Source organism: Ursus maritimus, unplaced genomic scaffold, assembly GCF_017311325.1.
Source record: "Ursus maritimus isolate PB19 unplaced genomic scaffold, ASM1731132v1 scaffold_35, whole genome shotgun sequence".
NCBI lineage: Eukaryota > Metazoa > Chordata > Mammalia > Carnivora > Ursidae > Ursus > Ursus maritimus.
In genome coordinates, this window is record NW_024426119.1 from 1,036,815 (window position 1) to 1,054,577 (window position 17,763).

The 17,763-nt window shown below is 42.9% G+C and overlaps 1 protein-coding gene across 1 annotated transcript in view; it reads right to left on the minus strand.

Annotated features, from left to right (window-relative positions):
• Positions 1-17,763, minus strand: part of RYR3 (ryanodine receptor 3) — a 491,158-nt gene that overhangs the window by 290,857 nt on the left and 182,538 nt on the right. Inside the window, 1 exon segment of the mRNA XM_040620426.1 lies at positions 13,257-13,364. Within this exon segment, the coding sequence (XP_040476360.1) occupies positions 13,257-13,364 (108 nt within the window).

The following is a 17,763-nucleotide window of genomic DNA, read 5'->3' on the forward strand; positions in this document are numbered from 1 at the left end:
AATATGCATCCCTAACACCAGAGGTTCGTCTCTGACTTGCTCTCCATGAAATGGAACCAGATTCAAGCTCATGTTTGTGACAGAAGAATTACGACGGGTCTGGGCTGCCTTGTTGCCACACTGGAGCAAGGATGCTCTCAAAGACATCAGCAGTAACTTTCAGAAGGCCACCACGGGCTCCCCCTGACCAAGCAGAAGAGGTCTGGGCGTCACAGAGAAAATGACGACTGTATTTGGGAATATGCAAGGTATTTGGAAAGAGATGCGAGTCTAAGATAATACTAAAGCAAGGAATGGGGTGCCACGGTGTGGGGAAAGGTCACTGTAATGTACCGTCCAGTTTCCAATAGCCTAAAAGTCTTAGTTCAAATTATGATCGTCCTATATTGATGTTATTTTTCAATCACTAGATTATAAAACAAGGACGTAGAACAGAGAGGCTATTGAGCAGGTAGGAGAACTCGGGGATGAGGGATTATGTGCTTGGCTCTTGCCACGGATTTGTTACCATGGTGATGACGCCCCGCTCCCTTATTGGTGAACTACCATGGGGGTTACCTTTTTTTAAAAAAAAATTCAGTCTGAAAAATTGTAGAAGCTCTATCTGGGACAGAATGCTGGGCAAGATCTCATGGGCTACAAACTGGACTTTCTGGAGCCAGGTGGCCCTAGCTTAAAGGAGGTTGGGGACATTGGCGGTAGGGTATTATCTCAGCCTGCCCCTGCTCTGGAACCCACTGGGATGTGGGGAAAGGCTGGGTTCAGCCCAAGATTCCTTTCCCAGATCAAGTGAGTGCATTTAGAATAGACCTTATAGATACAAAAGTCTTTCGGTTTGGAGAGCTAGACACATGCACGTTTGTTAAAACCAAGATTGTCTGGGGCTGGATATACCTGTATTTTGTGCTAGAACCTGAACAAAATGAAAGTAGTTCTTAAGGGATGAGGCATAGGTAAATGCCAAATATGGAGACGTCTTGATTATCTTGGCACACTTCTCAAGATACAACAATTGTGACATCACTCCTCAGAAGAAGAGACTGGAGCTTCTTAACACCGTTTAATACAAGAAATGAAAAACTGTTTTTCTTCTGTTGGAATATTTTTAGTAGATCACTATAGAGGAAAATAAAGGACAGATACAAACAGATTCCTCTTATACAGGGGATATGTCTGGAAAGACAAGTGCAAATGCTGAGTGATGTCTGTTATCCACAAGAAAGAAAAACACCAAGGTCCATTAACAAAATTAAAATGAAGTTAATATATATTTTAAAAAAGTGCACAAGTCAATGAGTGCTTACGGACAGACAGCCAAATGAGAGAAAGGGACTGGCAGATCTGAGGAGTATTTTGCAATTCCTGTGAGCACAAAACATTAGGTAAAAGGAGATCAGTTGGACCTGGATCTGTCAGGGCCAGAATTCAGCAGAGTGAACTTATGCCTCCTGGTTGCTGTGGGAACAGCTCAAGCTAATAAAATCCAGTAAAAAAACTGCAAATGAAGTAAATAATGTTAGAGGTGAAGCCACCGTGGCCTAGGTAGCTCCACCTGGGGAGAGAGACAGCAAGGAGTTTATGAGGGATCTGCGCCAAAGGTAACGATTGGGGTTATAAGACCAGGAAGTGGAGTTCCACATAAACAGGTCAACCTGAGAACGCATTCTCGAGAGGGCACGGGACTACTGCCATCCTTCCGTCTCCCTCACTGACTTTGACAGAAATCAGTGCAGCTAATAAATCATGGATCTGCAGATCCCCATTGCTTCACCCTTCACACACCCAAGCGGCTGCCAGCAAGGAATATGGAACAGGGACACAGCAGTTGCTCACCCCCTGGGTGACCCAGTTCCATTGCCTGAGGTCAGAGAACTGTAGTTCTTGCCATTTAGACTTGCCTCCAGGCCCTCTGTCCCACCCTGCCAGGGAGGCCTGCGGGGGTGGGGTGTGGGAGTCGAAAAGGCAATCCATACCACCTCAACACATACCGCCCTGAGCACAGCAAGAGATTCTGAAATGCCTCTTGTTAAATACCCTCCCTTTTCCCCATTATTGGAAATCTCTAGAAAGAAGCTATCAGATCCATTTCAAGGCTCAGAGGAAGAACAGGAATTGGAGATATTATACCATGTCACATCATTATTTCCAGAATTTGTATGAATCCTAAAATTGCGTAAGGGTTTGCAAAAATGTCCCTTCCCAAGCTGGCATGGGAAAACTCCAGTGGGCAGGACATACAGGTGCCAGGGTCCTATCACCGGGAGACAGCTCTGTAGACTCCTGGGGCAAAATGACTGCTTCTCTCGGGCCTGTAACTGTGCCTGAACTGGAAGCAGAGCGCTACGTTCAGTTTGAGAGAGTCGGTGCCACAGGTCTCTGCCGACTGACTCAAGGTGCCTCAGCGATGGTGATTCAGTTACCCACACCCACTGAGAACACATAACTTGAAGACTTTTGTACCCCAGCAATAATTCCGGAAATCTCTAAGACCAAGTCATAAACTTAATGTGTATATAGCTAAATACTTATTTATCTTCTAGTTGGGTTGGTTTTTTGTTTGTTTGTTTTTTTGAGTACTGCATTCACCTTACCTTTCTAATATCTTGCCAAAGACATGAAAACAGGTACTTTCAGGAATACTCTTTGCCATGAGTTTCCATCACTGGTCCCACCCGGCCCAGACTGCAGGACTCAGGGGAGCAGGGAAGAGGAAGCACCTTCTCAAGCCAATTCCCAAAGGCTGTTCTTCAGCTAAAACCCGTGTGCCGCTGGCCTCACGGACATGGGAACTGCCCTTACTTCATCTTTTATTTATTTTTTTTTTCATTCTTTTTTAAAAATTTTATTTTATTATGTTAGTCACCATACGGTGCATCATTAGTTTTTGATGTCGTGTTCCATGATTCGTTGTTTGCGTATAACACCCAGGGCTCCATGCAATATGTGCCCTTAATACCCATCACTGGCCTTGCCCAACACCCACCCCCCTCCCCTCTGAAACCCTGTTTGTTTCCCACAATTCATTCTTTTAGGACAACGTCTCCATTCTCCTGCCCACCATCCTCCACCTCATAAAGGCAGACGAGCAACAGGGAAATGGCGGCAGGGAACCCAGCCTCCAGCCGTGCATCAGTAATACGTGGCAGCAGGCCATTCCTATTAACTTGCCCGGTCCACTTGTCTCTCAGTAATGAAAAAGGATGTGCAGTTGGTGCCTAGAAACTCCGAACGCCTCCCCGGTGCAACAGAGGTCAGACCTGGAGTTACCCACCAAGGAAGAGGGGCACGACTGCCACCCACAAGGGCGCCGACTCTCTGGGTTTCATGCGAACAAAACTGTTGTAAAGCAACGGCTTTTAAGCCAACACACATCTGGCGGTTGGGAAAACTACTGAGAACATGGAGTTTGTAAGAATAGACCTTATGGGCCACAAAGTTCAAAAGCTGCTGCAGACTCAACATCAGGAGCGAAGCGTTGTTCAACATCGTTGCCAAACTTACGTTTTGCCCAGTAAGGACTTTTTTTAAATAGAAAGAAGAAAGCGGTCACCTACGCTATCTTTATACTTTCCATAAATAAATGAACCAATAAACCAACCTGATAGCCATTAGACTATAAAAACTGTAAAAAAAAAAAAAAAAAAAAAGAAGACAATCATAGAAAATTTTTAAAAAGGCAGGGGCGCCTGGGTGGCTCAGTTGGCTGAGCCTCGGACTCTGGGTTTCAGCTCAGGTCGTGATCTCTGGGTCCTCTAATCAAGCCCTGCGACGGGCTCCATGCTCAGCAGGGATGCTTGAGATTCTCTTTCTCCCTCTGCCCCCCCACTTGCTCCCTCTCAAATAAATAAATAAATCTTTTAAGAGAAAAAATTAAAAAGGTAGACCTTTCCATTCATGAAGTTAGCTTAATGATACAATTCCTATATTGTAATTATTTTCCTGATGACTTGCAAATCCTTATTCCAGGACAGTGTCTGGAGATGTCTAGGGGCCACTTATGTAGTCAGAAGCCACATCTTGCTGACAGATGAGATGGGCACAGCATGGGACAGAGAGTGGCAGTGCACAGGCCAGAACACCCCCCCCCCCCGGGTACTATTTCGGCACCTTCCCCTCCCACTCAGCACCAGCCTAAGGACAGGCACAGGAAATACAGGTAAAAACAGAACCGTTCGTTCTGCCATCCCAGCTCTCTGCAGAGCATGAGGTCTTCTTACCCCAAGGGCCCCCTGAATCTTCTTGTTCATATTCTTGCTTCCTTTCCATTGATTCCACCTGGTCAAAATTCTAGGTTCTTCCATTCTAGAACCACACGGCAGTAATCGTAGGGCTGGGGTGCTGGCCGCAGGGTTTCTGACTCCACTGAGGATCAACATGCCAGTTGAGATCAGGATTTCTTTGGCACCAAGTTAATTTTTGTTCACCAGAATATCCACCTCGGTGCTTTCATTAAACTTTCATGAAATGGAAATAAGTTGGAGTTTTTTCTAGTTCTTTCAATTCTCCCTACAAATATATAATTTAAACGCTGGTAGCTGTTAAAAAGTAAATTACACGATCAAAGGGAAAGTCTAATAAATAAACTGAAAGGTTTCTATTCTCCCAGGATTTCTTGAATTCCAAATGTGCTTCATTTTTAAAAGGTAAGCAAGGGTTTTAACACAAAAGATTTCACCTAAATTCAAATAGGTTATAATTTAGAACTAAAACACATTCCTAAAAATGCTGCTGAGATCCATTTTTACAACCCATCTCTGCTCTTGTGCCCCAACTTAACAGTTACTATTTTTTTTTAACTCAGCAAAATCTCTCATCAATACACCCCCTAAGAATGCAACTATTTACCTAACACAGCGTGGGCTCGAGAAAGCTTAGAGGCCCCAATCCCTCCTCACTCCTCTAAGAAACCATAATAAAAATGTTTACGTTTTTTGCAATTAAAATGTCAAAAACAAAACACAGCACAAGGAACTGCCTTTAGTCCAGCTACAGGGATGAAGCTCGGACTTTCTAGGATGACTGAGGTCATTAGGACAAGACTAGACTAACAGAGCAGTGAAGGTCAACAGCAAGAAAGGAAAGAGGGTTTGTGTAACATTAGCAAGGCTAAATGTTATCACATTTGCAAAACACCACCAGAATCACAAAGCCATATCGATTTTAAATATGAGGCACCCTACTCCGAATGAAAACATTTCCCCAAAGAAAAGACAATTCCACTAAAGCTGAAACACTATATTCAGGGAGGAGGAGGGGGCAGCGGAGAGTCAGGAGCTTTAAAAATTCATTCTATGGGTTTTCACTTGAAAATGCTTCTACTTGGGATATGAGGAAATGTAAAAAGCTAGTTAACCTTGATGGTTATTCTTAATGGTTGCAAGTAACATTTTGTTCTTCTGCCGGTTCATTTTGGGGACGTTGGGGGCGAAAGGGAGTCTAACTAGCTTTTTCCATTTCGAGGATGAATTCCAGCCCCACAGAAGAGCAGCGCTGGAATCCCACGATGGCACCAGGGGAGGGTGGAAGCACTGACAAGCTGGGGTGAAGGCAAGGCTGCACACTTCTGTCGTTTCACAAAGTTCAGACCTACGGCCACAGCCCACCCAGACCACATGCCGAATAAAAAAAGACAGACTCGAAAAAACAACTTTCAATGTCTTAACGGGAAAAAACGACTCCACAGGCGAGCCATTCTCCTACTTGCAGAGCAGTTTTAACAAGCTGCCTGGCAACAAATTTTTAAGTGTGCAGCCACGTCTAATGCCATGAGATTGAAGTGTGTGGTGCAGGGCTGCTTTTTTTTTTTTTTTTTTTCATTGCAGAGGCACGAAGAGTCAGTTGTCCATGCAAAGTACATGTATATTAAAGGAGTGAATAACATACCCATTCCGATAGGTCACTGAGCTAGCAAAATAAAAAACAAAACAGTAAATGGATATTTTAGTGGATGCAGGTCTTGCCAAAAGCTTTCAAGTAATTTGAGGAATCTACTGATGCTTACTGTAGGGGAAAAAAAAAAACACAAAACCCGATGAGAATAAAGGGGGTGGATTTCCCACCTGGTGAGTATGTGGTTATTTTAGCTAGGAGTTAGCAGTGGCATTAGATGGAAAAGTTTGTTTATACTCCCCTCCCCCACACCGTACAGTGCTGATGTCATCAAGAAACAAGAAGCAGCGTGCTACAGCTTAAATTTGTATGCGGTACTTTTTCGTAAGTACATTTATGTAAGAAATCCACCCAAAGAAAATGGTCAGTACCCCTATCAGGCAAACTTGGAATTTCTTTTTTCTTAGAAATACTGCAAACAATCATTTCGCTTTTTTTTTTTTTTAACTGAAAAGGTACTTCTTACCATGAACTAAGGTCTTCCAGATGGCATATTTTAATTGGATATGTTATCACAAGTCCAGCTTAAAAATGAATTAGGAGTTATTTGCATATGTTTTCATAAATGTCAGCTTACCCGAGAAACATTAAAACCCATTATATCAGTGTCAAATCCTAAAATCATAGCATAACATGAGAAAGAACTGTCAGAAGGGGAAAAGAAAGGAGGAAGAAAGGGGATATATGCTTAATGACAATTTGGTCTGTGAAAAAACATACTAAAAACCTTAGTTTGGAGGCCTCTCATGGTTACTTAATTTCTGAAAATGATGTCTGGCTCTTTGAAGAAAGAAGTTCTGCCAAACCTACGGAATACATCAATACATCCCAAGTTCTTCAAGAAAATTTATAGAGTCGTCAGGTCTCAGAAAAAATAATTATAATTAAAATTACATAGTCATCAGTCCATCTTCATCTTCTTTGTCCACACCAGGGTAGAAAGAGAACAGACAAACTGATTCAGCTCTACCTAAACTTATGGGAGGCAGGGTCTCAAGAACAGTGGCTAACACAAACAGACTAGTATGTCCACAGCTAGGCAGTGAGGGGCTACACACCAGAAGAAGTAAGGTAGCAATGCTTTTCCTTTTTAACTGGGTGAAGAGAGTTCTTCTGCATCTAAGTGGTGTCAGTATTCAGAGATGGTGAAACCAAAGCCCAGAGGAGCAGAAGATTGGCGCAATCAGACCTCCAGTGGGCAGCGCCAGGACCATGCCAAAACCACCTGCCTCCCTGGTTCGTCCCTCAAACAGGCCGCCTCCAATGGGCCAATCTGAGTGAACTCTAACACAGGATAGAGTTTAAAGAGTAGTTTTTGACATATAAGCTCCCCCAAGCTTTTACATGTAAGAACTACTTCACCAAATAGGTTTATTTTTTAAATACAAAAAATATTATTTTTGTAGCAGGTATGGACAATGAGCTGTAAGTTAAAATAGAAAGGGAAGCATCCAGAATTGGAGTGTTATTTTTCTCCACTTCAAAAGAAAAAGCAGGGCCAAGTCAAGTAAAAGCTTAATGCCGTGGCCTCCTGCTCTAATTAGGGGCCAGGCAGGGGTAATATGTCCAGAATGAACAGCCTGACAGGTGCTTGCACTGGGGGGGTCGGGGGTGGGCTCCCAAATGCGGGCGCTGAGGAGGTGCTTGGGGAGCCTGAGGCAGTGGCTTTTACCAATGACGGCCAAGAAAATTCGGACTTGAACACCCACTGGGGCTATTTGGTGGATCCTGGCTACCCTGGCTTTAGGGCATACGCGGGCAGGTCCTAGGACTTATATCATAATACATGCAGAAGTGACCTTGTAGTCTTTCTCCAGAGGAAAGCTTATGTACTATTCTAACGGTGTAATTAATGCCTGTTAGATTTGATTCATTAAATGATTTTTTTTAAAGTAGTCTTTAAAAGAATGTCAATGGGGATGAGGTTTACTTAGAATTATATACATAGTTCCTCCATCAACCTTGTTCCCTTTCCATACACACACCAAAATAGATTCTCATTCTGGCTCTTTGCTGACAACTAAGAAAGGAAGGCAAAAACCTCAGATTGAGCAGCTAAGTCTGGATGATGGGGACCCCGTCTCTTCTACAATATAGAAACGGTGGGAACTCGGGGCTAAGGAACAAAGAGGTAAGGATCCTATTAGCCTTCTTCATTCTGGATGAGTTCATACAAGATCTCTCCATCTGGGCACAGCTGGAGTTCAAACTTCAGTCCAGGGGCTTCTAACTCTCCTCATCAGCACCTGTTTTGATTTGTGCATTACCTACCAATCTCGGGGTGGCTGTATCTTTCGCAGATTCTTTTTAAATGATGTTGCCACCTTTCTGTGACTTTATAAAATGGATGAATGTCCTGAACTTGACTACAAGGTAAGGATCTCATGACATTCACTTTAATGACCTTACACAAATACAGCATAATGGAAGATTAAGTCTCACTGCCGGTTCTAAGGTCACATGGTGCCAGGAGACAATCCTTAGATTCCCAGAAGGCGCCGGCCCATCCTCCTCAGACACGGCAACTGTGGTGTAGACCATGCCTGCGCATTCCTCTCGCAGCTGTGTTGTGTGCTGTATTCCCACTCTAAAGACAGAGGCAAATGAAAGAGGCCTGACGCTCCTTTGAGGGTTAGTGGGCCTATCACATAAGTAATATGGGAAATTAAAGATCTACCTCTCAGTGAAGTTATCTGTGAGGAAAGTTCTTGCAGAAGTAATAGCTTTCCAGGTCACATTTCCCAATCAAGGTTAAAAGGCTGATTGCGTATTAGCATTCTAGACATTTTAGCAACTAAAGTGAAGCATGATCTTAGGTGTTCATGATGTTACGTGTTCTTCCGTCTTATGTAAAGCATAACATTAACAGGTCAATCATAACATTAATGCATTTTATATGTGGTTTTTTTTATTTAAGTGGTAGAAGTCTAACAATGATTAAGTCAAGTTTTAGAGAAAACCAGAGCCCTTATCAGAAGGAGTGCAGATGGTAAGGCTTTAATCAAGGCCTTTCATTTTTTTTTTTTTTTTAAATATTTTATTTATTTATGTGACAGAGAGACAGCCAGCGAGAGAGGGAACACAGCAGGGGGAGTGGGAGAGGAAGAAGCAGGCTCATAGCAGAGGAGCCCGATGTGGGACTCGATCCCGGTACGCCGGGATCACGCCCTGAGCCGAAGGCAGACGCTTTAACGACTGCGCTACCCAGGCGCCCCAAGGCCTTTCATTTTTAAAAGCATTATGCCCATGCACTTCAAAACCCACTTGGAGTTCTGTGCACCTGGTCATGTAACAGGGACTTCTCCTTCCTCTGAGGCATTTGAATATGAAAGGAGGGAGTGGAGCAGAGATGAAGAGGAACCAATATATATTTTTGGCACATGTAGAGATTTCTATCATTTAATTTCTACCAAAACCATGAGGTAGGTTGCATTTTGAAGATTTGGAAAGTAAAGTATAGAAAGGAAAAATAATTTGCCCCAGAGGTCACCCGATGCATATAGCCCAGACTGAAAATATCTGCCTGGCTCGAAAGACTGAGCTTTTCTCATGACCAATGCTGCTTGCTCTCTCTTCAAAGTTATTTCCAAGGAATGGCGAGATTGAGGGCTTGGAGGGACACGCTGCCATCCCTTTCAGCACCATGTCCTGCAGAAAGGGGTTGGGTATTTCACATATTGTAGGTCCAGTCAATCAAAAATGTGAAACTATTTTAATATTTGTATGCAGGGATTTTACTTCAAACTTCAGCCATTTAATTGGCCACAGTGCCAAACATCTATCTCTTGGTAGTTTCTCCAGAATAAAATCAGATAGGATTTAATCAGAGTCAAATTGAACCAAAGATGAATTCAGCTAGGGTGGACTCTGGGGGGTACCCCACGTTCTTGGCCTCATTTTTTCTTCTTTTCAAAGAAGAAAGCTGGGTAAAGCTGGGTCCCACAAGCTACTTGCTATAGCTCAGGACAGTTCAAGAACAAACTCTGTTAAACAAAGTGGACGCCTTTGTTTTCTCTTAGCAAGGGGAATCGCTGAATTGTAAATCCTTGCAGAAAGACTTCTGTACACTGATCACGTGAATAAACAAATGACCAAAGTCATTTTTTCAACATGTTCAGTTGCTGCAACAGCAGTGAACAGACACACCACACGAGGACCAATTTATGGCTAGAAGGAAAAATTACACTCTTCAAAGCACCCCATTTGGTGGCAGTCATGATCATTAGTGAAAGTAATATCTATTTAAAAGCAGTAAATGCCTATTTCCAAACAGAATGGACTGGCATACAAAGGAAGCGTCATCCCACTCAAACATCCCCGGGCTTCCCAGAGAATCATTATGGTCTGTCATGTTAACTCACTTCCTGCACCCCCCCCCCTTTTTCTTCCCTGCTGAATATTATCATCTAAAATCAAATTAAATACTAATGGTAAATGTGCACAGAAATCACTTCAGGAAAGCAAAACAATCAGACTCAAGAGGTTATATAAAAATATTATTTCTCACGGTAAAGATCAACAGCCCAGATGGAATTGTGAGAGCATTCCAAGAGGGTTACGGTAGCTGAAACTGTTAGCCAGGTGACTAGTTAATAGAACCACCAACAAATAACATCTTAATAATTTCAAAAGACTCCAGCTCTCCTTCCAAGTCCCTTCCTCCTAGCTCTAAGATCGCTAGTCGATGATGATGATGATGACGACGACATGTGTCAAGATGAGAACTATTATCTTTGTTTGGCAAAACAGCACAAAAAGGTAACATGACATATGGGAAATTTCAGAGTCTGACCCAACACGGTGATTACTGTTATCCAATGAATATTTAATATAAATGTCACAGATCATTTATTTTGGACTCTAGTTTTCAAAGAGAATGCATCGCCCAATAAGATTTAATGTACTGGTTTTTAAATATGGTAAATTAAAGATGGTCCCTGAAATACATAATTATATTGAGTAAACTTGTCCTCCAACATGGCTGGTATTTAAAGTAGGTCTTATTTGTATGTTCCAAACTAAATACTCACTCTTACAAGTTGGTCTTCACATTCTCTTTGGAAAATGAATTGCTACTTACTATTCTTTTTTCTTTTTATTCTTTTTTTCTTTTTTTTAATGTTCAATTAGCCAACATACAGTACATCATTAGTTTTTGATGTAGCATTCAACGATTCATTAACTGCCTATAACACCCAGTGCTCGAGTGGGGTAACCGAGTGGTGGCTATTTAATTCTTCTTTAAGATAAACCAATATAAGACTATTATTTAAGTGCATGGAAATTAAGAAGAGCAAGGATTATAATCAGAACTTCTGAATTTACTTTGTCATGTACAGAACTTTCTGAACCACTCAAGCTAAATGAAAATGAAGTCCTTTCAAATACACTTTTTGAGCAAAACAGGATAAGAGAATGCTCAAGAGATAGTTTTCCAGTTAACGTAGCTTCTGTCTTCCCAATTTCTATCCTCGGGCCACAAGTAGGCAGAGTCTAGCCGATCTTGGTTGAAACTGAAAGTGCTAATATTCCAAATCGACCAGTTCCCCCTCACCAAAGTGGTCTATAGATGATAAGTTGTTAGTTTGGGAAAAAGAATGAGGAATTAAAAATAGATTTGTTCCACTGAGCTGAAGGATATAGGCCCATGGAGGAAAGCACTGGAACTGAGGTCAGTGTGAGGCGGAAGCAGACACAGACCTCAGTGAACACCCAAAGAACACTCACTCACCTGTGTTAATGCACTGCAGTACAAAACCAAGCTATTCTCAGAGGGCTGACAAAAGCATATTATTTTAAACCAAAAGAGTGAAGAATCACAAACACTGGTGTTAAGAACTCTAGAAAACTAATTAAACATTCTAATTTTATAGGTGAGCACACTATGGCCCCAAGAGATAATAAGTCTCATGTAAGATCACACTACGAGCTGGAAGATGACCTACATGTAAATACCAGTTCCCCTGAGTCCATGGTCATCTTCTCTTCTACCATAAATGAGACATTTCTTTTTTATGTATGAGTTCATTTGAGTCAAATGAGAATAAATTGTGCTAGGTACTACAAATTGTTCCTACCTACATGCAGTTTACTCCCCAGTATAGGATGCGGAAAATCAGACTTGCTGTTATAGTACAGAATGAGGAGAACTATTTACTGACTGTTGCTCAAGCAAGGACACCTATCCCAGACTTGTGGGGTCAACAAAGGCTTCTCAGTAGATCTGATATTTAAACTGGTTCCTTGAAGTAGAGATTACACAGGGGAAGACAGACAAGAGGAGGAAGCTGTTCTAAATGGAAGGAATAGCTGACACACATGATCAGAGGCAAAAGAGCACTGTCATGTTTGAGGAAGTGAAAGGAATTCAATACGGCTGAACACTGAGTGTCTGGGGGGAAGTGGTGAGAGATAGGGCAGGAAAGCTGAACAGGGCTCACTAATCCTGAAGAGCTTTATGTCTAGTTAAAGAATTTGGAATTTTTCTCAAGGCAATAGAAAGACAAAGGGTTTTAAAACAGGGAAGTATAATGATTAGATCTGCATTTGGGGAAGAACATTATAATAGCTGAACAAAAAAAAATGGCGGCAGAGGTAGATAAGTATAGAAGGAATCAAAGCAGTTAGTAAGCTGTTGTGGCAAAGGAAGACAGAAGACAGAGGATAGTCATCTCAGGGGGATAGAGAGAGATGTTTGGATTTGAGATATTCGGGCCATAGAATTAAAATACCTGATGATTAATGGATATAAATAGATGTGGGTCATTTGGGAAAGAAAGAGTCAAAATTATTCTAAAAGTCTCTGGTTAAAGACTTTGATGTGGGAGCTAGGGAGCATAAGCCCGCAGTTGAATACTTAGGATAATTCTACTAACAACAGAAACTCAAGACTGCTCTACATTTTCTCATCATGAGTGAAATTGTGGAGTCCTCAAAGACTGAATTCTACTGAAAATCCTCACCAAACTGCTACAAACTAGCTGTACTTCAGTGGGGGTAGTCATAAATCTCTGATGAGAGTTTTTCCAAGAAAAAAGAACGGCCTAAAAGGCACCGTCCATCTCAATGCCCTCCTCACATTTCCTGGCGGATTATGGGTTAGGGAAGCGGAGTAGGTTCAATGTCCTATGCCCTGCTCATGCAGCATCATTGGTGATCTCTTCCATTTTCTGGTGGAAGTTGATGAATCCAAAGGAAGCAGGATTAGGGTTGCTCAATAACAAGAATTAAATACAGAGAGAAAGATTTAGTATCTCTATATGGATCCTACGGTTTCCTGGTTTGAAACTGAAGGAATGAAATGAAGTATGTCCTTTTGGGCTGTGGTGTGTCCCAATCCCCACCTAGGACGTAAATCAGGTACTCACCCCTTCGCCGCCATTTTCACCTGTGTTGGCAAGCATTTCCTGCAGGGCTCTCACAGAGAGGGACTGTTCCAGCACAAAATTGCAGACGCAGAGATCTGGAGGAACATACTGTGGAGATAAAACCAGAATGAGGATACCTACTCATATCAGTTGGGGAAAGATCACACAATAACAATCTCAAGAGCAAAGAGCCTATGAATCAGTGACAGGTGGATGGATGGATGAATAGGAATATAAAAGGTAGATTTCTCTTATTCAAGTTAAGATGGGTTTCAAGCTGGATTCTAAAGGATGAGAAGAAGAAAATCCCTAAGTCTTAAGGAAACAGTGACCAAGACGTCAGGAGCAACTTGAGTGCGGCTGGTGGTACATACAGGAGAAGAACACACATAGAGCATTGCTGAAGAAGGGAAAGGAAAGATACACTGACCAACACTGATGCCTGGGCAGGACCAAAGGAAGAAAGCCACTGGGACCTCATCCACAATAATCTGTAAGAGGGCAATGGACAGACCACAGTGTGGCTCTAGACAATAGTGACCATGCTAGGGAATTTATTTACTTGTTAAGAAAACCTGGATACTGCAGCATAAAGAGGTGATAGAGGGAATTAAGAGCTGTACAAATATAGTTCTGAACACAGAAATGTCCAGAACTATAAGAACTGATGACCCCTACGACAATCACTCTAATTTATTATGTGCTCAGGTAATATAATATTCATGCTCGTTCTGGAACATTTCTCAACAACAGTTAAAGACAGCCTTTGCTGCATGCTGACTAGTAATAGCTAATGCTGAGTACTTTCTCTGTGCCAAGCACTGTTCAAGTCCTTTGAATCTATTAAGTCACTGAATCCTCATAACCACCCTGTAAGACGGGAATTATTAACATTTCAGTTTACAGACAAGGAAACAAAGGCATAGAGAAGTCAAGTCACTTGCCTAAGGTCATGGCTTCTATTTGGCTGAGTGGGATTCAAATCCAGGCAGTCTGTCTCCAAAGTCTGTCTACGTAATGCTACACTGTTCTGACGACTGATGGAAATATTAAAGATATTTTTCACAACTAGAATATTTTCAATCAGCAAATATTTAAGTATTACACTTATAGAAAACACAGTGCTTGGTAGTGAGAAAGATATGAAGACACAACATCATGCTTTGGAGGAGCTTACATTCTACTTTCATGGTACCCCATTTTCCTTGGGAATATAGCTTGTAATCAACTTACAAACCAAGCCTTTGTTTCCTATAGGACACAGGAGAACATGGCCACTAGGAGAATAAGAGGAGTGAGGAATGAGGGCCAGAAGTCACCAACAGCTATGTCTGACCCTCTGGGACAGGTAAAACTCTTTCCAGGGAGCTCCAGTTTAAAAGACAAAGCAAGCCCACTACTAAGGCACAGATAACCTCGGACTTCAACATTTTCATTTTTAAAATAATGAAATGGGCAATATCTAACTTTCCTTTAATTTTGAAGTGTTCCATGCATTCTTTACCCCCCTCCTAACCTCAACGCCCTCAAATAAAATGATGTTTTACTTGCTGGACCCACTATTTCAAGTTTTCAGACCCCCAAGCCAAGAATGGGTAATCCTATCCCAAAGGCTAAGGGCCTCTGGGTCGCTTAAACTTTGAGGACTTTTCTACTAACTAACGTTCTACTCAGGGTCACCACAGTCCGAAATCCTAAAAACCCAATCTTCCTAGAATTCTGGTGTAACACACAATTGCCTGGTTCTTTTTATGAAAATGACTACAGGAGGAAACTATAATCAGGAGACAACAGCTTTTATTTTATATGTTTCTTGCTTTGTTTTCAGAGTCTGTTCTTGCTGTAGGTAATTAACTCATTTGTATGGGGCTTGAGCGAGCAAACAGCTGTTCACGCGGGGCACAGCGTCACATCCAGAAAGTGTTTCTAGAGCACATACGGCATCGTTATGAGTCGCATACAAGATGATAACACACCTCCCTAAACGCCTTATGCCATAAACATGTATCGTCTAACCCAGCTTCCCCAAATAGGATGCCACTGCCGGAAATTTTACAGAGATTCCTTCCCACCACTTCTTAGTCTACCTGGATCTCATGTCACCAGAATAGGAAGCAAAAGAGCCAGGGGTTGTGTGTTTCTTCCTCTTCCCCTCCACTACAGTAGGTGATTTGGAGATTTTTCTATTCAGGAATGTCTGCAGTGATGGTTGGTACTCTAAAGGGTACTTGTTGGCTAATCAACTGAATGATTTCAACATTGACGCTCACTTTTCCCAGAACCCTATGGAGCCCATTCTCCTGTAGACATAAGCGATCAGAGGCCAAAGTGCTGGAGATCCTGCCCTGGCATGAGACTCTGGGATTCTAAGTCACTTTTCTTTCTTCCCTGGTTTTGCTTTGTTTGGACAGGAGGTGGAAGTGCTCCGCCGGCATCCGTCCTGATGGAGGTCCACCAGCAATAGTCATGGGACACGTGCCAATCATAGTTCTCTTTTCCCTCCAGATAGGGTAGGTCCCAAGGCAGTCATGACGTCATTACTGGTACTAATGGGCCCATGTAAGTGGGAGACAGTGGGCGGGGGTGGGGGGGAAGGCACCTCAAATGAGAGCATTGTACCTGCCCTGGTTTACGCCGTTTCCTTAACAGTTTGATCTTTCTACCTCTACAGTGTGGTCCTCGTCTGGAGCCTGCTTGGGGATAAGGTCACACCAGTTGGAGAGCACACAGAACAACACGGGGACAGTGGCAAGGGAGAAGACAGGGCAACAGGAGTACCTGGAGGAAAACAAAATGCAAGTAGTAACTTGTGACATAAACGGAGCGCAGAGCACAGGGCCAGCTGGCCTCCTACACCAGCTGCCATCCTTAATTAAGCTCCACACTGGCCTGAGCTCCCACCTCCACGCTCCTCAAGAATGAGCACAGGCCACTTGTCCATCAGAGCTAATTTGTTTGCAGCATGAGGGTCCCCCAGGAGGTCAGCTCCTTGTCTCTGGGCTCTAGAGCCTGTGCCTCAGTCACTCCACCTGGCAGGTGTGCGGCATGTGTTTACCGAGTCTCAGCACGGAGAGAAGGGCTCTGTTGACATCTGTTCTGAAATAGCCCTTCGTCTCTCCCCCAGCCCCGTCCTCCGCCTAGAGAAGCACGACATTCCCAAACGTCCTCCAGAAAACCCTGAGAATGCAGGGCCCTGAGAAAGCCAGGAACTAGGTATTCGTTTAGCTCCACGATGTAGAAAGTAGCAGAACGGAAAGCCTGTGGACTCTCCACGTTCGGTAAATCTATGTACCATCTTCCTCACTGCACCGAAAGGGTTTTTCTGAGGCTTACTAAAAGCAAGATGGTGGGAATCTGATACTCTTGTCAAATTCACATAGCATTGTTCTGCCTAACACCTCACAATATGCCCTCAGCACTGTGCTGGCTTATACTAGCCAGGCTTGGGGGGAAAGGAAGAGGGAGTCAGTTATGGGGAGGGGGGAAGCCTGTCCTCCATCTACTCCACTGTTAACCACACTCTGTTCTAGCTATCTAATTCTCAGGCAGTGCAGGCTGTTTCGCTAGAGTGGGGGTATCTTGAGAAAGCCGTGTCTTTCTACTTTTGGTATCCCCAGTACGAAGAACAAAATGCTCAACGTCCGTCTTCTTGAACAGTCGGACTCTGGGTCCTGGTACATAGAAACAAACGTCAGATATTATCCATCACAGAGTATGTGGTTGGTGGTGGCTGTGGGTGTAGACAGATTGCTCTGAGCACTCACCTGCCTGGCTGGGCCTTTTCCCCAACTTGCTTATGATTCCAAAGCCCCTGTCATGGGCCTCCTTCCACTTCTTCATTAATCTACCTGGTTCTCACACAGCCGGGCCTTAATGATACACCCTCTAAATGTATCAACAGCTTTGAATTAAAAAGCACTATAGGGTATATTAGTTAAGTGTGAATTCTCTAGCATAGGACTCTCTGAGGTCCTCTATCTGTTCAACTGCTTATTAGTTGAATGAGGATAAGCAGGTAACTTAGTCTCTCTCTGTCTCAGTCTCCTTCTTTGTAAAATAGAGATGCAATAGTAACTATTTCTCAGCAGAGACAGCTTTTATGTTTAAAGAACTTAAAATAGGGTCTGGTACATAGAAACAAATGTCAGATATTATCCATCACAGAGCAGTAAAATCAAAACATCAATAACTCACTTACATGTTCATTTACAGATCTAGTGTTTTTGAAGTTCTTATTGTGTGTAAGAATAAGGCAAATTCCCTACCCCTCAAGGTTGCGGTCTAGTAGCATGTTAGGAAGCAAATGGACAATTTCCCAAGTATGTTTCCAAAGGCCCAGGGTGAGTAAGAAAGTGAGGAAGCACACAGAACTGAACTTGGCTGGGGTGGAAGGATGGGAAAGGGGTGGAGCAGGGAGACAGAGAAGAGGGAGAGAAGAAAGAGAGGGAAACAAGCAAAGGGAGGTGAGAAGCAAGGCTGAGGAAGTGGGCATTAGCCTGAGAGGGTT